The sequence below is a fragment of the Haplochromis burtoni genome, unplaced genomic scaffold (assembly GCF_018398535.1).
Source record: "Haplochromis burtoni strain Fernald_Lab_line unplaced genomic scaffold, NCSU_Asbu1 Contig_520, whole genome shotgun sequence".
In the NCBI taxonomy this organism is placed as follows: Eukaryota; Metazoa; Chordata; class Actinopteri; order Cichliformes; family Cichlidae; genus Haplochromis; species Haplochromis burtoni.
The window spans coordinates 305530-327607 of record NW_024582881.1 but is presented as its reverse complement, the minus strand read 5'-3'; the positions used below and the strand labels follow the sequence as shown (position 1 = coordinate 327607).

At 36.9% G+C, this 22078-nt stretch overlaps 1 protein-coding gene across 1 annotated transcript; it reads right to left on the bottom strand.

Moving 5' to 3' along the window:
• Positions 1 to 3303: 3303 nt before the first annotated feature.
• Positions 3304 to 22041, bottom strand: LOC102292860 (integrin alpha-M). Its single transcript, XM_005947332.3, has 30 exons — positions 21737 to 22041; positions 18927 to 19029; positions 18566 to 18657; positions 18141 to 18211; positions 17240 to 17354; positions 15264 to 15391; positions 14994 to 15136; positions 14551 to 14701; positions 14125 to 14275; positions 13833 to 13900; positions 13546 to 13666; positions 13242 to 13381; positions 12418 to 12564; positions 12113 to 12325; positions 11872 to 12005; positions 10528 to 10676; positions 10281 to 10432; positions 10034 to 10159; positions 8557 to 8630; positions 5989 to 6130; positions 5810 to 5908; positions 5619 to 5698; positions 5448 to 5534; positions 5274 to 5343; positions 5073 to 5174; positions 4587 to 4667; positions 4392 to 4502; positions 4120 to 4233; positions 3877 to 3987; positions 3304 to 3732 (listed from the first exon to the last, which is right to left on the bottom strand). The coding sequence occupies exons 1-30, from the start codon at positions 21795 to 21797 to the stop codon at positions 3667 to 3669; spliced, it is 3402 nt and encodes a 1133-aa protein (XP_005947394.2). The 5' UTR covers positions 21798 to 22041; the 3' UTR covers positions 3304 to 3666.
• Between the last annotated feature and the right edge of the window lie 37 nt (positions 22042 to 22078).

Here is a 22078-nt window from a genome sequence, read left to right as displayed (position 1 = left end):
TATATAGATAGATAGATAGATAGATAGATAGATAGATAGATAGATAGATAGATAGATAGATAGATAGATAGATAGATAGATATAGAAAATGAGCATTCACTTGCTTTTAGAAATTGGCTATATAAATAAATTTTGCTAAGGATGAGTAGCTCTCTAATGCTTTTTTGTGTAAAAGTAACTCACAGAACAAAAAAGGTTGGAGACCCCTGCTCTGTTAATTAACAATATAAATCAGTAATGTTGTGTTGATGGTTCTGAAAGATAAACTTGTAATGTTTAGAGTCCTAAGCTTTTAATCACAAAAAGAGAGAGAATATATAACTAGTTATGCATTCAACAATATGTTGTTTTTCTACACTGGATGATTAGTTATGTATGAAAAATGAAATGAATTTTATTCACATACTACATATAATGAATGATAATGATGAAGCAAAAACTTTATCTTTTATAAATATTACACATTTTACAATTTATTGAACAACGGCATTCACATTGTTATTGGCACTTTGCACATCTACAGCAGTTAAGCAGAGGTGGAAAGAGTACTAAAATATTTTTACTCAAGTAAAAGTACTATTACTTTGCTGAAATTTTACTCAAGTACAAGTGAAATTACCTGTCTAAAAATTTACTCAAGTAAAATTAAAAAGTAGCTCATTTAAAATGTACTCAGAGTAAAAGTTACATAGTTACTTTTTTGTCAGCAGGAGGACAGCCTCTTCTGAGTAGTGCAAAAATGACAATGGGATAAATCTCAAAGTAGTTGTTTTTTAATTAAAAGAAAAACTTTACAAATTAAAGTGCAGTGGCAGTTAAAGTGCAAGTCTATACATCAAAATGGATAATGGTCACCAAACCAACCAAACTGTCAAAACCATATAATTCTTTTACATGAGAATGTGTTCTAAACTGTCAAATAAGAGAACAAGTACTGAATTGAGCTGTACGGCAGCTGCTATAAAAATGTGTTTTAAGTTTTTTAAACATAGCCCTGCTCTGTTAATTTTGAGGAGCATTTCAATACAATTCAATTCAATAAAGCTTTATTGATCCTGAAGGTTGACCCCGAAGGAAATTGGGTTAAGGCTGCCGACCTTTGCCAGCGCCATCTTACCCTTCTGACCTTACATACATTACACAAACATCACATGGGGAAGACAGGTCAGAGAGGTATAACAATGGAAAATGCACAACATGAGGAAAGATAAGGAGAAAAAAATAACTCCCCCCAGACTGAGCTCCAACAGGGAGATCAGTTTGAGAACAGAAAAAAACACCTCTGCACATAGCACATGTTATTCTTTTGCCTGCAGTGTGAACATATGTGGGTTAAGTAAGAAAGTAGCCACTTCTGTCTTCTGTCTAATTTAACTATTTTTTTAAAATAAATTATTATTATTAACAAACAGGAAAAATGTAAGTAAACACATTTTCTTTTGGCAATTTACCAATCCTGTAAAAAAATTAAGTTGCGTGGACAACAACGTGCCCAATAACAGCTTATGTCTTAATGTGATTAACTTGAGCACAGCCTTTTTGCTAAAATAAATGTACAGGTTTCATTTAACTTACCTCTACATGCTTGCGCAGGTTTGATGTGGAATTTTTAAAAGCTGCTAACTCGGTCTCTCTGGGCAAACACAGCTTACACTGCATAATAAAGCTGTTGCCTTTCTTGCACTTGAAGCCGAAATGGTCCCTTAAATACGGCCAGAGGTTCACATCCGTTTCTTCGAGTTCAGGGTCAGCAGAATTCAACCGGGTTTCTTTTTTCGCTGGATCCGTACCACCGATGTCAGACTCCATCTTTATCGTGACCCAACGCCAATTTGTTCTACTACCCATCATTACCTGCAGTATTTCTGAAGCGCAATGTTGGGTTTTTTTTTGTTTGTTTGTTCTTTTAATTTACTCAGTAAGAGGTGTGATTGAAAATGTAGCAAAGTACAATACTTTTTAAAAAATATACTTAAGTAAAATTACCGACTTGAAAAATGACTTTAAAAAGTACAAATACACAAAAAATACTACTCAATTACAGTAACGCAAGTAAATGTAATTCGTTACTTTCCACCTTTCCTTTTAAGCATATAAAATATATTAAATTTCATTCATTATACATTACAGGGTGACATGAAAAGTTTTTTGCTGTATAATAATGTCTACAAACATGCAGTTTGTAAAAATATAAATACAGAGCTATTTCATGGTGGGCAATTATTATTATCCTTTAAAAAAAATAGTACAGTCACTCTAAAAACTTTCATACCATAATTCTTTACAGGACTGTTTCAGCATCACTCTACATCTACTCAGGTACTTCACTATATTCAACCTCAACCATTTTATTTGAGTATCCTTCCATATTGTGCATTAAATTTAACTTGAAAGCAAATGACTGTATAGCAGACACTTACTACTATAAGTGTCTGTTATACAGGATAGTATTTCACAACCCTTCATAGTGTGGCCTCTAAAAACACTGTCTTCAGGTGGTCTTCAGGTGCTTGTGTTAAATATAAGTACAGTTTAATTTGAACAATTTTATTTACTTTTTGGGTCCAGAAAAAGAGAATAAACAATTTCAGATTTACTTTTCAGATCTCTTCAGTTCATTTCATATTCCCATTGCGAAGGTCCCACATAGCAGACAGGTCTGGCCCGGATCTGGTGTCAAGCCGGCACTGCTGGCTGACCTCTGGAATGGTAAGTGGTGTCATCCAGATATGGGCCAGCCCTGGCGTAGATGGCACTGTTTATGTGATAGCATGCCACATCTGGCCCGATTGTGGTTTGGTTTATGTGGCCCAGGCTCATAGAAAACAGGTCTGGCCCAGATCCGGCATCAAGCTGGCACTTCTGACTGACTGGTGTCATGGCAGGGTATATGTCAACCAGATGTGGGCCAGGTCTGGCAATGATGGCACTATTTATGTTCCTATTTTCCTATTTTAGTTAGAAGACCCAAATGCCATGTTGCAATACTATACTGCTATGGTAGCCAACTTTATCCAAAACCTAGTGAGGGTTTACTCATGTTTACCACTGGGTGGCTGTGTCTCAGGTGGTAGAGCAGGTGACTAACTGATCAGAAGATTAGTGGTTTGATCCCTGGCTCCTCCAGTCTGCTTGTCAAGAGTTTTAATGTGTATAATGTGGTTAGGAAGCACTCAGTTTGGAGAAAGTGTGTGATTGGCTGAATGTGGCATGTCGTATAGAGCACTTTGAGTAATCTCTGATAGTAGAAAAGCACTATATAAGAATCAGTCCATTCGCTGTCCGAACAGAGTTTTGTCATGTTACTTTTGCACTATTATGTTCTGGCACATGTTGTTATTACATGGCTTGATTAAGGTACACATTAGGCTGACATCTGGGGCCAGAGCTGAAATTGTTCTGGGCCAGCACTGGCCTTGTGTTGGCCCATGTGTGGGCCACCTCTGGCAAACCAGATCTGGGCCACCAAAGGGCCGTCATTCTTTGCGGTATGTGGGCCATTTGTAAGCACACTGTGTGGGCCAGATCCGGGCCATACCGATTTTGCTATGTCAGGTCCTGCCCACCAGGTAGGAAGTTCTATTGTAAGGAAATGGGCGAGCAGGGGAGGGATTTCAGACCTTCTTTGAAGATTAGATAGAGATCTACAAATATGAACCTTTGTTTTTATCCTGGACCATCTTCCAGTTCTTCAGTATTTACCTTGCTATATTTACTCTTGAAAAATCCAGCCTAGAAGTGCAAGGGAAAACATAAAATTCAAGTAACTGTGCATAAAAATTATGTTAATGAAAAGAAAATTTAATTATTTGTCCACGTTCTCTAATAGCTTTTCTTATGAAAAAATTAATTGAAAAAGTGTGATCATCATCTCACCTTATACAGGACAACTGTGAGTAAAATCAGAAAAATCAACCCTCCCAGACATCCTCCAATGATCTCTTTGATAAAATCTGGCTCAGGGTACACTTCTACCTCTGCCTCAATCTGAAAGATGAAGTGACAGTTTGTAAATAAAATGGAAACTGTTATTATTATTATTATTATTATTATTATTATTATTATTATTATTATTATATCAAGATAACATTATATACTATATATATTACAAGTGCTCACCTTGTGAACAGGAGAATTGTAGTCAGACCCTGTTGAAAAGTAGACGTACTTGCTTTGGTCGTACTTCAGACTGACTTGGCTGGTCAAGAGGAATTTGGCAGATTGAAGTCCAATCTAAGAAAAAATCAAGAGGGATGAGCTGAATTTGAAAATGAAAATAAATATATATAGGAAAATATATATATATGAGTTAGTAGTATCATGTAAGGAAGAAGTGTGACGTGAAAAAAAAACCCTAATGTAGCACTTAACATAAACGTCCCATCAGTTACCTGCTCTATCCACTGTGAAGTGAGGTTTCCAGAGATTTCATACGTCCTCTTCTCCTGCCTTTCCATAGATGTCAGGCACTCAAACACTCTACACATGGCCACAGAGCAGTCCTGTGGATCATTTAAAGAAGACTAAATGCAACAAAAGTTGATCCATTGTAATGTTAAATCTACAATGTTTAGACTAATACTTACCACTACTTTATTTTTTTGGATCTGAAGAACAAAGTCTTTAACATGTGGTTCTTCATAACTTCCTTTCTTACAGTCTGCAATCTATAATACATTTGATTTATGGTCCCAATGTTACCACATGCATGTATTACACTGCTAAGCATGAGCCATTTTTGTAGTCAATACCTAAAACAACATACAATACTGTGTACAAGCCTTGAGCCACCATCATTTCTCTATGTTTTGCAGGAAAAATGGAAAATAGTTGCAACAATTTACTGAAAAATGCAAACATACATCTATATATAGTAAATAAGACACAGTGTGTAGACTTTGGCTTGAAAGTCAATATTTGGTATGACCTCCTCCTTTAATATTCAACACAGCAAAACCTTTAGAAAGCCTAAAGAACTATTATTCAAGACCACTTACATTTATCTTTGATAGCAACATATAAAGAAATGAAGGGTGACTTAAGACTTTTGCACACTACTGCATATATATTACCTGTAGGTTGTTCGGATGCACCCAAATGTCTTTTCCCCCAAGCTTCACTGGAACCTTGATCCACACAGTGAAATTATGAAGTGCTCTGATATCATTTGTTAGCTAAACAAGAAAAGAAAACAAGAGCTAAGCATAATAGTTGGATCTAAATCATAGAATTACCTTTACAAAATACAGATATATACACATGTCATGTTCTACCGTGATTGATTGTTGGACTGGTTTCTGCAAATCATTCTTCCCAAATGTGAAATTGTTATAGCTGCGGGAGCTAAACAGACATATTTTAAAGATTGATTAAATACCATGTATTAGAACAGTTGTCACTTTCTATTTTTTTGTTTCCTTTTCTGTTACAAAGAGAACAACACATACCCTTTAATTGTCATAAAAATGCTGTATTTTACATCAATCAATTTCTTTTTGTAGAGTTCACTTGTAGGTGCATGCTCCTGATTTCCACTGAAAGAGAGCGGTGAGCATATTTATACTGTATCTGTGGGTCTACTGCTTAAATGAAAAGTACATGTACCAGAGAAACAGTACCTGGTGGCATTTGCAGTGACAAATATCTTCCTCTCAAATTGACTATTGGTGTCAATCCCATAGCAGACAATGAAGGAAGCCTTAATGGAATGAGAGAGATGAGTGACTTCTCTTTGTCCTTAAGTTGTGCAAAAGTCAGAAAAAACAAATTGATAAAAGATTTTTTGTACAAATAAAATTAAAAAACAAACCTTAGTTTGGCTCTTGAAAATGGGCTTGTCAATAGTACAGTCTGTCCTTCCTCGTGATAAACCATCTTCACTGTCCAAGGAGTTGCACTCAATTCTTCCCTTTTATTAGGAAAAAAAGATTCTTTGGAAGAGCAGCAGATCAGTGATGAACTGATACAGACTTGATCCTGATGCCTTACCTGCTGACTCGTGAACTTCCTGTAGGAGAGTCCAGCTGGATACGTGAGAATAACATGGCTGTTGTAGGAGTTTTCTCCTCTGTTCTCCACTGTGACTGTGACATTCAAAAGCTCATCAATGCCCACTTTAACCTCTGAGGATCTGTGGAGTATGAAGCCAGATGAGAATAAAAGGAGAGGAAAACAAGACGACAGCTGAGCTAAAAGCACAAAATGCTAAATTTATGGTAGTTTTCAATTGAATGTTAAAATGGTAACAACTTACAGATCCTAAGGGATGTAGTATATTAACTTATTGCATTAACATGTTAGCATCTACTGATTAGCCATCCACTCACTTTCTACTGCTATCACAGCTAACATTGGGCAAGGGCCAGCAGTATACCCTGGACAGATTGCCAGTCTGACACAGGGTAGGATAGTGCTTAAAACTCGGCATTAGGAGGCAATATGGTGTTTATCAAATTGTACAATATTTCAGCTTATGACCTAGTAAAATTGGAAATAAAATATATAAAATGGGTTCAAATAGAGAAAAGTTAATTTTTATCTACATTGGGAGGTTTCTTAGCAGATAATCTCTGCCATCATGAGTAATTCTCTGATCAATTATATTTCATTATATTGCAGTCTTTTAAATAGCTATGCTTTATTGTGCACCACAACATGATGAAATAGCATAAAAACTCAACCTGACATTTGTACAGTCATCCCACTAACAGGGGAAAGACAGACTGCACTGAGTATTGGTTATTTAATCGTCGTAGCAAGCAGAAAAATAATTTTACACATGGAGTCTCCAGGCAAATAGACATGCAAGAGTATTAGGGCCACATTACAAAAAATATATATTATTCATTATTAAAAAATTAAGTCTAAATTTCGAGAAACAGTTGAAATACTATTTGGGGGAAAAACAGTTTAAATGTGCAGATAACAGTTGTTGCTACAGATGCTATACCCTCTACAAGATGCCTTGAGTAGATGAATTAGTGAACCATCGATATCTTTACATCTGTCCATTACCTGCCTTTTCATTTTTTACTAATCCACTCTTCCTCTTGGTTCAAGGACTTTTGGACTTCTTTGTGCCTCTTTGTTTCATCGTTTGTTTCTTGTTCTTAGTTTCCTATTCATTTAGTCTGTTTCCTTTTGTGTTCTGTTTGGCATAGTGTTGCTTCTGTATGTCCTCCCCAATTAGGTGAGTGATGTCTTCATGTTGTGTATCTGCCGGTTTCTCTAGTGATGTCTATGCATGTCTGTTTGTTTGCTCTCTCGCCCTCTTTCCTCCCTCGCTTTCTCTCTCCTCCCTCTGTTGCTTGGGTTCCAGCATTTTGCGTCCCAGTGTTTGTGTTCCTCGTACTTCCTGTTTTACTTGGATAGTTTTCTGTCTCATGTGCCTCATATTCAGTTTTGCTTCCACCTGTCCCGTCTATTTGATTGTTGCCAGCCATGTTCCCAAGGTGTTTCCTCTCTGCCCTGATTCCCTTGTGTATTTAACCCTCTCAAGGCAGGCATTGCAGATTTGCAACAAGTAAAAGCTAACAACCTGATTACCCCACATACATACTTTATGAATTTGTTCTACTCAGAAGTACCACTGCAGGTATTGTTTTGTGCATTAGCAACTAAAACTTAATTTGAGCCTGAGAGGGTTAATGTCTGCGTCTGCCTCTGTCTGGGGTCGTGTTCTCCCTCATTCCCCGCTCCCTCATTGGGTCCCCCAATCCTGCCTGCTTTACACAGTGCATGACACGATTCTGAAGTACGATTTCATTGACTCAGAGGGTACAGTAGCCATGGCAGTTTGTCTTGAAACAACAATTGTAATCTCCACATTTCGAATTTTCTCAAATTAATAAATAACATTTTTTCTTCTGTGTCCCTCATACGCCATCGTAAACAGATTTACTATTTGTGTTAGTGTTTTTCTCTTCTTTTTATTTTTGTTTCTTTATTTCTCTTTCCAGCTTTGTTGTGACTTATTAATCATAAGGAAGGAGAATTTTGACAGAGTGGCCATAAATTTTATTCAAATGTTTCAGTAGAATAGTGTTTTTATGCTTCATGTACAAGCAATTAAAAGTAGCACATTTCCAGGCACACAAGTTGTCAAATTCTGGGGTTTTTTGTGAATTTGAGTTTAATCATAAATATGTCTGAGTTCGATTTTCAGCGGATGTTTTAATACTTATATTTTTAATTTTGGATTATTTTTTTGGTTTTATTTTGGTGTCCAGTCTTGGTTTTATTATTCTTGGAATGCTTTTAAGTTTTGTGACATAATTGTCTTTTGGGTTTTGGCTCTAGGTATTTGGCCTCCCCCAGTGTTTCCCTGAACGTGATTTTTTTCTTCTTTCTGTATTTCCCATTCCCTTGTGTTTTGGGATTTGGTCTTTTCTTGGGAATGTGTTATAATTTTTAACTTAGCTATTAGCATTAAATTAGGCTTTTTGTTGATCGTGTCTGCTTCCTGTGTTCTACATGCTGGGTCCTTTCAAATCCATGAGCCACACAGTCGCCTGACTGTGACACAAGTAAAGCTTAACTTTAGTAACTGGGCCTCACCTGGTGAAGTTGAAATCCACCTTCAGGTTATCATTGCAATTCTTGTCAGTGCCACAGTTGATCTCAAAATTTAACTGTGGAGGAAAGCATGGTGTATTTACATTATACATTTCACTCATTATAATTTCATTTTATTGTAATTATACCTCTGTACACCACTAAAGTCAGTGTTAAATCAAACAATGTGTGACTGAAGTGCAGATATTTAGCTTTAATTCAAAGGGTTGAACAAATGTCTGCATTAATGGTTCAGAAATAACAGATCATTTTTGTACAGTTTCAGAGGCTGAAGAGTAAATGTAATACCTATGGACCTTACTATGTATTACTATGTATTCCACAGCAACAATGAATGTATTCTCTTTTATAAGTTAGGTGAGTAGTGTTAGCTGGTTATGTCACCAAGCTAAGCAGCTGCATGCTTATTGCTGTGAAATGGACTAACATTAACCAAAACTTTCTGTACTGAAGATAAAATTCTTTCTAACGATATTCTTGGTCCACTTTGTGGAGATACAGAAATTCTTTTATTGCTGCCATATAATCTGCATCATTATAATTGCATTAATAACATTCTTTACAGCATTATTTCATGTAATAATATTTCTCACAGTATTGATACTGCATTAGAGTTGTTTAATGAAGATGTCCATTTGAGGATCCTTCCATTATGTTAACTTTTATTACAAGTACGGTTAGAAGTATTTTATACATATTGCATATCTGTGCTTATTTTGAGTTGATATTCAGTTCATTAAGGGTCTTAAGCTTCACTGGCGTGACTGTCCAGGTGATACATGCTGAGGGAAACTAGAACATAGAAGGATGATTGCATGCATGCTTACAATACATATAACACATATAATCTAGGAATGTGCCAGGCCTGAGGCCTTAACTCATTTGGTGTCTTAATATATTTTATTCTACTTGGTAACAGACGATCAGAGTCAATAATTAGCCTCAGAGACCCTGAGGGCTTGAAGTTTATTACCTTGTATGGAAGGTGTTATAGAAAAGAGAAGTTCTATGTCTGCTTATAGCTATTAAAGATGTACGATTAACGGTGACTAATGTCTGGAACCTATTTTAATCTGTCATTGACGCCATGGGGGGGCATGTACCCCACTGGTTTATAAGTATCCACAAGATGTATTTTGGTCAGAAGACATATGTTGATGTTTTCTCCGGGTTGTTAATAAACTCATCGTTTGATTGCACTTTTCAGGGGCCTCCATGGTTTGTGACACTGCTCTACATTGATTGATTTCGCGACAACTTCTAAAAAGGATCTTGTTCCTCTGTAGGTGCAAGGACTCTAGTTAGAAAGGCTTGAATATTTTTAATTCAGTGTTTTCAGTTAGAGTTTGTCACTACTCTTTGAAGACCTGACAAATGCACAGGTTCTTCTCAATGCCAGACTTACATAAAAAGTAAAGGCAAAAGTATTAACTGTACACTTATAGTGCACATTGCTTACGGGATAATTAGTTGCTGTTGGAGCATGCGGGGAAAGACTTGGTGTGAGATTTTCCTCAGAAGGCAAACCATAAAAACTGAATTTAATCTCATTAGAAAGAGGACTGAGAGCATCTTCTGGACAGGCCTGCAAGAAGAGAGCAATGTCAGTGTTGCAGGACTACAAGACTAAAATTAAAATATTTTCTTTACTGACTTAAACATCTGTTGGTTCATTTGATAATTGTGATGTTATTAATAGAATTTACCTCAATAAAAAATGTTACAGTTAAACACGTTTTCCCCAAGGTGACAATAATTGATCCAGACTGCTCTTGTTCTTTCGCACTGAAGTAAGCTCGTTTTTTTGAAGGTTTGCGAGTGGTATCCAATGTTAACATATAATCAATCCTTGCTTGAGCTGGAATAGATCAGAGTTTGACTTAAATGTTACAAATGCACATGCATACATAAAGTAATGGTTTAGTGATTTAGAAACAGATAAGAATAATAAACCTGCATGTAGCTCTTTCGTAGACAAACTGCTCATGGTAAAGCAGACTGTAACTGTGTTCTCCAATGGTTTTGAGCAGTCTACATTCTGAGTAGAGATTTGGTCTGGGCTGAATGACACCTCAGACTTTACCTCTACAATGGGTCTTGATCTGGAAATGGACATAATAATTAATGTGCAATAATAACAGTGTGCAATACACATACACTTATTCTTCTTTTTTATACTAAGTTAATATACTGTGTTGTGTTGTGTTGTTTGTTACGTTGTGATGTGTCATATCGTGTCGTGTTGTGTTATATGTAGTGCCGACGTAGGACAGTTTTTCCAATTTCATTGTACTACTGTACTATGTATGACTGTGCAATGACAATAAAGAGTTATCTTATCTTATCTTATCTTATCTTATCTTATCTTATCTTATAATAGGGAAAGGAGATGATGAACTAGACATGTGAATGACTATTACCTTTGTAATTACTACTAAGCTGACAGCTAATCTTCATTGTAGATCATTGTTCTGATCAAGACTTCACAACTGTGCGCACTTTTCTTTGATTTACTCGCACTGCACATTTTATAAACCACTATGTCTACTTATTTCTATCAATATCTCTGCTACTAAAAGTTTGGGGTCAGTGAGAGATGTTAATTTTCTAAGTAAAGAACATTTTCTCTTATTATATGGCATCAACCAGATATGTTTTAAATGAAATTTAATGATTTAAGGAAGCATTCATTATAAATCTGTAATGCTTTCTAAAGAAGTATCTACAATCACCACCAAGTTTGTTACTGACACCTTGGTAGTACTTGGATGGACCCTCCTTTGCTTTAATTCTTAGTTGCATAAATTCAATAAGGTGTTGTAGTCCTGTTCAACCACATCCCAAAGCTGCTATTGGACTGAGATCTGCTGACTGTGGATACCATTGTTGTTAGAGACCAGACTCATCAGAGTGTTTTTCCAATCTTCTGTTGTCCGTTTTTGGTGAGTCCTATGCCCTTATGCATACCTTGGGAGTAACAAGTGGTTATGTGAGCTACTGCTGATTTTCTGTCTGTTCAATTTAGCTCGGCTAAACTCTATGTGTAGCTGCATGTGTGCATCACCCTTTTTTCTTTGCAAAAAAATGCATTTTTTCCTGTATTTTCCTGTACATTTTGAAGTAAACTGTGCAAATTCTGCAAACAGAATTTCTAATTACATTAATGTGCCTTTTTTATAATTAGAAAATTTTACATTTACACTAAGTTTTTAGCAGTATTCTATTCATTACAATTGAACCTTCACAAAAAAGTACCAGTGACAACAGTAACATATGGCTGGACTATCTTTGACTTACCTCAGCAAGACAACTTTACCCTTTGAACCCACCGCTAAGTCAAGCAGTCCATCACCACTCTGGTCAAAAGCCGACTGACTGATTGACAGGCCAAAGAACTTCAGTCCTGACTGGACCTCAGAGCCAGCAATTCTCTGTGTGAATGAACATATTTTAAATAATAAAGCTGCAGGTTGTATAGATGCACTTTTACATCACAGATAAGTTTATTAATCATTGTGAGTACTTTGATGCTGTGTACCTGTGAGTAAGTAGAACTGATTCTTTCGCCTCCTTCACTGTGGAATATGTAGATGCTGCCTTCACCATTATTCTCCAAAGGTGCTCCAACTGCCAAATCCCTGAATCCATCTGAGTTTAGATCAGGCAGCACAGCAAGAGAAGAGCCGAACCTTCCTTTGACAGCTGCACGTCCTCTTAGTACTAACAGATCATCAAAATTACACTCCACAAACTAAAAGCAGGAGAGTGAATATTATATGATCATTAGGGAAGTTGACAAATAAAATAATTAATTTAATTGAAGTGGATAAAACTTTGATTTACCAAACCAGTTAGTCTGCAAACATAAACTCTTCCCTCTCTATCAGGCTCCATGTACATTGGGGCTGATATGAAGATTAGCTCAGTGATGTCATCATTATTTATGTCCATGGTACACACCTCTGCCCCAAAATATTCACCAGTCTGATACTGTGTAAGCAAAAAAATATACATTTTTATTTGAAAAAATAATTTATGTATAATTTAGATGAGATGAGATAGCCTTTATTTTGTCAGTTGCAGGTCTTTTGCCCACACCGAGATGACAGACTTTGCCGACCGTACATACAATACACAAACATCACATTGGGGAGACAGGTCAGGCTAAGTAGCTAGGAAAAAGAAACATCGAAATGTGTAACACAAAAGGATAATACAGGAATGCACAGATATCAACACACCATAGCACAATAAACACAGACAAGCAACATGGGAAAGTGTTCCAGTGTGTACATCTGATCTGGGACCGCTGCAATCTTTCGACTGCGCCTCCAGCTGACCCGATGTCCACATCAGAGGGGAGGTAAGCGTTGGAGGTGGCGTTGGATAGGAAGGGTGATGCGTCAGTGAGTGATCAGTATAGTGCGTGTCCATAGTTCAGCTGAGACAGTGTCCTTCGCCCTGCCAGGCTAAGTAAACAGTCTTCCAGCCAACCCAGGTGGCCTTGCATGGAATGGGAAGGAACAGACTCAACACAGTCGTTATCAGGGAGTTTTTGTTCGGCTCCAGCATTGAGCCCACAGCTGGCGCCGAAGGGGTAGCCGGATTATGATGGTAATTTTTCTTTTTACAAGGTCATTCAGATCTGTCTTGCTGTAAATTCATACCTGTGATGCCAACGGCTCAATCGTTTGGTTTTCAAAGTTGTCTCTGTTAACAGAGACCACAACTCCTCTGTGTTTATATCTTGGAGCACCAAGAACTGTCAGAGAACCACTTTGGGTTCTAGCAATTGCCATGGAGTAACCTAGAATTTGGTAATCAAAAAAGGAAAGACAACTTATTTCTCCTTTTAAATTTTTTTCATGTGCAAACTGATCCACTTGTTTGTGTAAAAGAATTACAGCAGAGCTGTGTATATACATGATCACATGTGTTTGAGTTAGATTGTTAAAGCTGTAATATTCTTACCAAGATAGCTGTCAGGCTCAAAAGACACATCCTCATATGTTTTCACCTTCTGGCCTCCTGTTGTGTATTGCACGTAGCCTCCCCTCCACTGGTTTGCACCAACAATAGACATCTGAATTCCCTACAGTGTAGACAGAAAATACATTTAATATACAATAAATTTTTTATTTAAAATCTGGACTGTGTTCAATTATCTGGTTGCCTTCAAGTTACAAAAGGTGGCACATGTGAATCTCTCTTTCTCATCAGACTAGACTGTCTGATGAGTTTCATGTAGTTTTAATTACCTCAGGTGCATAAACTGTACTAAATCCCTCTTGAGACATTTCCATTTTCAGTGACTCTCCACTGCTTTCTGTGACAGAAAAATAAACAAGACAAAATTTTAATTATACTAAAAGTAAAGAATTCAAATGACTTTTTTGTTGTTTATTATAAATGTGCTGAGTATTTATTGCTCTTTTCATAAAGCAACAAGCTGTTTAACTTAAAATGAGACAAAATTTGTAACATGCAATAAAAAGAATACAATGTGACAGGAATTTTAACAAAGCTTTAATGTTGAATGTATATTTGTACCTTCAATGGGAAAAATTTTGTCCTGTAGATTCTGTCTTATTTCTTCAAGTGCGCTGAATTCCTTCACTTCAAACACATGTTTTTCTGAGGGAGATGATGCAATGGTGTGCAGTTCTTGTTTTGCCTCAGGTTTATCAAATGCATCCCCGACCTGGAGATTGGAAAAACTATGATTAAGTTTTCATACTATTCAAGATCATTTGCTGACTTTGGTAAAATACAGTCCTTAAATCTCACCTGATTTAAAATGAAATCTACACACAGATATTATACTCTCTAACACTGAAAAGAACTCAAATCAACAATAACAGTTATTTCTTGTTGACTGAATGGCAGAACTAATTCACAGCATGTCTGACAAGTGACAGCATCATCAATCAATACGAAACTCAATATTCTACAAGTTTAAATAACTGAAGTGCTTACCCCAATAACAAATCGAGCAATTGATTTATTTTTTGCTTGCTCTACTGCACCTTCCAGGTTCTCACGGTCATTAGATGCTCCATCAGTAATTACAATCAAGACCTTCTTCACATTTGGTCTGGAGCCTTGCTGTGGGCTGAAAACTTTTTCCCTATCAAATAAAAAAATAATAATAAAATGAAATTTCAACACAAAGTATTTTTAAAAGTGCACCTTGTGGTCATACATATTTCAGTGTCATTCATATTTTTCATAATTTTTCCAAAATACAGATATTTTTGTACTTTGCAGATGCAGCATTAGATCTGCATGTATTTCAAATTGGCCTTGGTTTGTGCCATCTTGTCCACTTTGTAGAACATAATACTGAACATGCACAGTAGTTACTGTGGTCAGATTCACTGAAAAATGCAATGCTTCAGTAATATCTTTGCATCACTTACACAACTTCTTTGATGGCCTTAGCCGTGAAAGTCTGTCCCATGTGTTGCTGAATTCTATTGATTTTATCTTCCATTTCAGTTAAGTTAAATTTTTGAAAGTTAAAATGAATCTGTGGTGCACTGGAGAACTGGGAAACAGAAAACTGAAAGAAAGAAAAAATATGTGAAACATGTGTTAGATTATATTTTATGGTGTTAAATGCAAACAAAGATGTAATCTATGTCATGATTTGCTGTTATTTAAGTAGCAGAGGGACAACAGTGTCTCACCTGTGTGTCACTTGAGAGAAATGATACAATTAGATCTTTCACAAACTTCTTCATTGTTCGAAAATCAGGACCAGATACGCTGCCTGAACCATCCAACAGAAAGGCAAGGTCGGCTTGTGTTTCACAGTCTGTCAAAGAAATGGATTCAAAATTAGATTTAGTTTTATGGGGTGATTTTTATATTTTTTCACTCATATAAAAAGCAAAGCAAAAGAATTTTGCACCTCGGTAAAGGCATTATGAATAACACAAAGACAATCTATGTAGTATGCATTTGCTAGTTAATCACTAAAGTACGTATGTTTGTCTATTTAGTGGCATAGCTCAGTCGCTGTTGTCTATGTTAGTTTAACAAGAGAGACAAGAAGATTAAGGGATTAAATGAGTTTGGTCCAAAAATCTTATCAGGGTTTTACCAAAGTTAATGTATAGGATCTCCAACCACAATTATTCTTAGTCTTATTGTTTACATTTATTTTTATTTCTTTAAGAAAATACAGAAAAGCTTAAATTATTTGAAATCCCAGAAGGTTGATTGTGCTCATGTGGATGCAGTGTTTACAGTGGGTTTCATCACTCATCCAAGTGTCTTTCTCAGTCTCAGGTGACTACAGGATTTTCCAACCTTCTAAACATCCAGATGAACAGAATCGACTCTGTCACTTAGAAGCAAGACAAAACATCTCAGTTTCTTACACAAACGTCTTGTGAGTTAAAAATGTTTGTATAACATGACTCAAAACAATTAGTACAGACTACTAGACCTGTTCAATCAAGAAATAACTTAAGTAGAACCTGCATGACAAACTGAAGCATGCTAAAGATCTCAAAAAGCATCATGCCACGATCTAGAGAAACTCAAGAAGAGATGTGAAATATATCTTTGACATCTGTAAGTCATTTCTAAGTTTTCTGGACTCAAGCAAACCATGGTGAGAGCCATTATCTATAAATGGAAAAACTAAGAACAACTAAGAACAGGTGAACCTTCTCAGGAGTGGCCAGCCTACCAAAATTACTCCAAGAGCACATCGGCGATTCATCAAGAAGGTCACAGCCATACCCAGACCAGCATCTAAAGAACTGCAGGCCTCACTTGTCCCAGTTAAGGTCAGAGTTCACGATTCAACAATAGAAAAGAGACTGGGTAAAAATGGCATACAAATAGAGAGTTTGAGGAGAAAAATCACCAAAAAAGCACAAAGACTCGTCTCACATTTGCCAAAAAATATCTTGGAGATTCTGGGGAAATATTCTGTACACTGAAACAAAACCTGAACTTTTTTAATTGTTTGAGTCCAGTTAAATCTGGAGAAAAACCAACACAGCATTTCATTAAAAAAGCATCACACCAACAATGAAACATGGTGATTGCAGTGTGTCTAGGGCTGATTTTGCTGCTTCCTAATGATTTGGCGTAATTGATGGATCTATGAATTATGTTCTCGACCAGAAAATCCAAAATGATCATGTCAAAAGCTCAAGCACATTTGGGTCATGCAACAGGAGAATGATCTAAAACAACCAGCAAGTTGAACTCAAGTTGAGAGAATAAAGGTTTTGAAGTTGCCTAGTCAAAGTCTGGACCTAACGCAGATTAACATGACATTAAAAAGGGCATTCACAGTCTAAAACCCACCGGCGGGCTGAATTAAAACACTTCTCAAAAAAAAAAAGTGTGCTGTGGAGGTATAGTAAAGACAAAACAGAAGCTCTAACTTTCCACTCCGATTTTATTCATCACAACACATTAACTGAACACGTCGCGCCACACAACTCGACAAAACCTGTCCTCCCTGCTTGGGTGTGAGTGGAGCCCTCTAGTGGGCCGCCACAGGGCCAAAATTTCTCCACAGCCATGTGACACACTCATTGACATTTTTTCCTTAATAAATGGAATCATCATTTAAAATCTGTTTTTTCTCAAATACATTATTCATTGTAGGTACATTTTCACAAACTCTGTTTACTATTACCGTCAAGAGAAGATGGTATCGGTGGTCCAAATGAATTAGAACTGTCAATCTGAAAGCACACACCGTTGTACATGGTGATACTTTTGCAGTGCTTTGGGATGGATGGACAACACACCTAAAAACAGACAAAGACAAGTTCTGATTAGGCTGATTATTTCCTGTCCCTGTTTCCTTTATTCCATATAAAAATCAATCAGATCTAAAAAAAAATAAATAAATTCCCACATAAATCTTCAGTATCAGCTAATGTTTTTGTTTTTTTTAAAAGAATTTCTGATTCTGCTCTCTTTCAGGAACATGCGTGTGAATATGTGACAGGTTAAACCTGTGGGAACTCTGGAGGTGTGGTACTCAATCCAGTCTACAGAGCTCACTCAAAATACAAACCTCACTTCTATTCCCTTGTCATCTTTCTACATTCAGAGAGACCTGCTTTTCCTCTCTATCTACACCACACTGAACATTATCTGTACCAGTAAATCGTAGAAGGTCTGGGACTTATGTAGCACTTTTCTTATACAACCTCACTCATTCACACCCACTCAAACAAATGTTTTTTTTCTATCCTTTTCCTATGTAAGTGCTTTCTATCTGACATTTACATGCATGCATACTCTGACAGATGCATCAGAGTGCAGCTTGGGGTTAGTATCTTGCCCAAGTATGTGTGGCATGCATTCTGGTGCAGATGGGACCACAGTCACCCAGTAACATTAAGCTAATATGTAAAATGTGTTGTTTTTTTAAAATTAGCTGATTCTGTGGAGAACCACTGGAAGGTTCAGTGATTTTTCACAATGCAATTTTTAACACAAGACATTTTACATACATAAGACAGTTGAGTTGGATCATCAGTGATTTTAAAAAGTACTTAACATAAGGGCTGGAGCTAGCAACTCACCACAGTGTTTTCTCCAGAGGGATCACTTGCCATTGACATACCAAGGGACACATTAGCTGTCAAATCTGGGGCTGTATTTAAAGAATGCAATATTTGTTAAAACACAAAAAACTCCTTGATAATGGAAGAAACAGTGAAGCCGAAGACTACAAAGCACCTCAATTAATACACTTCCCTTTTTACATGATCAATTTACACGGCACATTTACAACAGAAAGGAATGCAACACAGAATTCACTTTCACTATAACTTCATTTCATAGCTGTAAAAATTTAAAAAGTAAGTTGATCTCAGTTTTGAAGGCTCAATATTAAATACAAAGATATCAAACCAGGTTTCGGTGCCAGGGTCTGAGCAGAATTTTTGCAAAGGTAAAATAGTTACTGTTGAAGTTTTAAGACATTTACAAATTAATGGTTACCTACCTTCTAGTTTTATATCTTGACATTTTGGAGGAGAAGTGGTGCAGCTATATATTCCCCCATTCTCGTGTTCAAGTGGGGCACTGACGATCAAACTATGGAGATAAATCCAGACCACAATGTAAGTCTAGAGAGCAAACTGTGGTTAAATACACTACATATCTTTTCTGTTAAGAAATATTGCATGTTTGTTCATTTATTACTAACCTATTATGATGTTTGTTAGAAGAAAATTAGTAATAAATAGCAATATTCTTAAAAAGCAAATAGTCCAATTGCAAGCATAGATTTAACAAACATGTATGTGTGTGTACGTGTGATACACTAACATACACACACTTTATCAATGTGTCTTGAGACTTACTCTGATTTTCTTTGAATCACCTTGTACCCAAAACCAGGAGCAGAGCTACTCAGGGTCTTCCAAGCCCCAGGATCAATATTGAAAGAAAGTGCAGGATTTAACACTGAGAATTAAAGAAGCAAAAAAAAAAACATTTGTTTTACTATAAACAACTTTAATCTATTACTTATATAGTAATAGAGGTACTCTAATGTGATTATAGCACCTCTGTTGAATACCACATACAGAAAATTGTATAGAGTCTGTGTTTCTCTTTATTTGTGTTGGAGTGTAGCAGTTTGAACTGAGGTCTGCCTCAGTGGGTGATCTTTTATTACAACTAGAGAGCACATAAGCTAGATATTTTTAAATTCTAAGAACTCAGAGCAATTATTGTCTTGTAAAACACACTCAAGACTTCAGTTTGGAGTCAATTTTATGTCTTAAATTCCATATATACAGTCAAAAGTTTGGACACATCTTATTTAATAGTTTATCTTTATTTTTAGTACTTTCAACATTGTAAAGACATACTAAAGACATCAAATATATACATGATATATTGAATTATATAGCAAAGAAAAAAATATAAATAACTCTAAATATGTATTATATTTTACATTCCTGAAAGTAGCCACCCTTTGCTTTGCTGACAGCGCTGCAAACCCTTGGCCATCCCTTAATGAGCTTCATAATGTGGTCAGCTGAAATGGTTTTCACTTCACAGCTGTGCCTTGTCAGGTTTCATTTGGGTAAATTCTTGCCTTCTTGATGAGATTGGGACCATCAGTCAGTGTGTTGTGCAGGAGTCAGGTTGATACACAGCTGACAGTCGTATTTGACAACTGCTAGAATTCATATTATGGCAACAACCAATCAGCTAAGTTAATTGTCCATCATTACTTCAAGAACTGAAGATAGTTGGACTGCTGAGTCTTGTCCTGTGGAGGTGGTCACAAGCGCATGGCACAACATAGAAGAGCCACCTCCACAGGACAAGACTCAGCAGTCCATCTGCATCTTAAGGATAAAGGACATTCTTTCCAGGATGCCAATGTTCACATTTTGGACAGAGAGGACAGATGGTTTGAAAGAGGAGTGAAAGAAGCCATCTATGTCCACTGTGAGCGACCATCTTTGAACAGAGGCGGTGGTTTACGACACCAACTCTCTGCCATCTATAATCCAGTTTTGAGTTCCCTTCCCAGACGCCTTAACGCCCACTCACATCCTGGGCCATCTGACCTCTGGAATTCGCATGATAAGGTGAGGCCAGGTTTCACAATGAGCTCACCCGAAACCCTGGCTGATTGGGACCCACACCCAGTTTCACACCTTGGCTCAGGCGATTAGAGGATCATCAGCGGATCCTTTTGTCCCTCTGTGGGGGGAAACTCCCACTAGGTTTATATCTGGGACTCTCCACCATTTGACCTTAGAACTGAAGAAGCTTCTCGGATGAGAGGTGAAACGTCTTCAAGCAACTTAAAGAAGTCCAGACGCTTTTCTTTGCAAGCTCCTTTGACTACAATGACATGGATGACTGAGAACCTTCACAGACATGTTCAGAGGAGTGTGAGAATCAGGCCTTTATGGTCAAATATCTGCTAAGAAACCACGACTAAGGAAAAGAAACAAGGAGAAGAGATTTTTTGAACCAAGAAAGACTAGGATTGGACATTGGACCAGTGGAAAGCTGTGCTTTAGTTCTGATGAGTCCAAATTTGAGAACTTTGGTTCCACCTGCTGAGTCTTTGGTGAGTGTGAACGGATGGTCTCTACATGCATGGCTTCCACCGTGAAACAGGGGGTGTGATGGTATGGGAGAGGCTTTGCTGGTGACACTGTTGGGGATTCATTCAAAATTTAAGGCACACTAAACCAGCATGGCTACCAAAGCATTCTGTAGCGACATGCCATCCTATTCAGTTTGCATTTAGTTGGACCATCATTTGTTTGTAAACAGGACAATGACCCCAAACACACCTCCAGCTTTGTAAGGGCTATTTGACCAAGAAAGAGATTGATGGAGTGCCGCGCCAGATGGCCTGTCCTCCACAGTCACCTGACCTAAACCCAGTTGAGATGGTTTGGAATGAGATGGACCGCAGAGTGAAGGCAAAAGGGCCAACAAGTGCGCAGCATCTCTGGGAACTCCTCCAAGAATGTTGGAAAACCATTTCAGGTGACAACCTCATGAAGCTCATCAACAGAATGCCAAGAGCGTGCAAAGCAGTAATCAAATAAAGGGTGGCGATTTTTGAAGAATCTAAACTATAAAACATGTTTTTGATTCCATATGTGCTCATTTATAGTTTTGATGCCTTCAGTGAGAATCTAATGTAAATAGTGATGAATATAAAGAAAAAAAATTAAATGGTTTCATAACCCCTTGAAAAGTAAATTTATTAAAACATTTTATTACAATGCCATGCCCTCAAGTTTAATTCTTGTCAACACAGTGTTAGTTAAATTATTCATCACGGGATCAAAAAGTACAATGTGACACTGGAAACAGGCCTCAAATATGTGATGATTTCATTAGCACAGAATTATTTATGGATTAATAATCAAGAATTAAATTTTGCAAAATTATTTATGAAAGGGTTTTTTCACTCAGTGCATGCTAGAGGTGAAATGCAATCAAAATATTGTACTCATTAAGCTATTTTTACACTCTGAAACTAACTGGGCTGATCACACGTCTCAGTAAGTTCGATTCACAGAGGAAAAAAAGGAAATGAGCACAACAGACATACTGCTCCATAATATTTTACTTAAAATGAAGGCATAACTAGACAATGAAAGATAAAAGGCACAAACTGCCTTACCTGACAAGAATATTGTAGCACTAATTAGCCAGTTCATTGTGTTACTCCCATGGAAAATCATTTTAACTGTGATATTTGGTTTTATTTTTAATTTTCACTGCTGAGCAAGGTGCCACTTCTGCTGAAAGCATGTAAGAAGGAGCCAAAAAGCAGAAATAATCAGGTGACTGATCAAAGCCGAGGCATCTTTAGAGGAACTCGATGAAGGAGGAGTTTCAATAGCAGCAGCGCTGTGTTATATAAGAGAGACTGTGGTGGTGGGTGGCCAACTAATTTAGTTTAAGCTCTAATTTTCTTAAACAATAGTATAACAGTAAAGTTTATTGACATGTGGACAACCAG

Bases quoted from the DNA above. Each gene is read 5' to 3' on its own strand.
- LOC102292860 (XM_005947332.3), bottom strand. From the start codon at position 21,797: ATGATTTTCCATGGGAGTAACACAATGAACTGGCTAATTAGTGCTACA. The intron at 18,658-18,926 runs GTAAGTCTCAAG...TTATCTCCATAG, and splicing joins GTGATTCAAAGAAAATCAGA to TTTGATCGTCAGTGCCCCAC. The intron at 5,344-5,447 runs GTATGTGTTGTT...ATGTCTGTTTAG, and splicing joins ATTTTTATGACAATTAAAGG to CTCCCGCAGCTATAACAATT.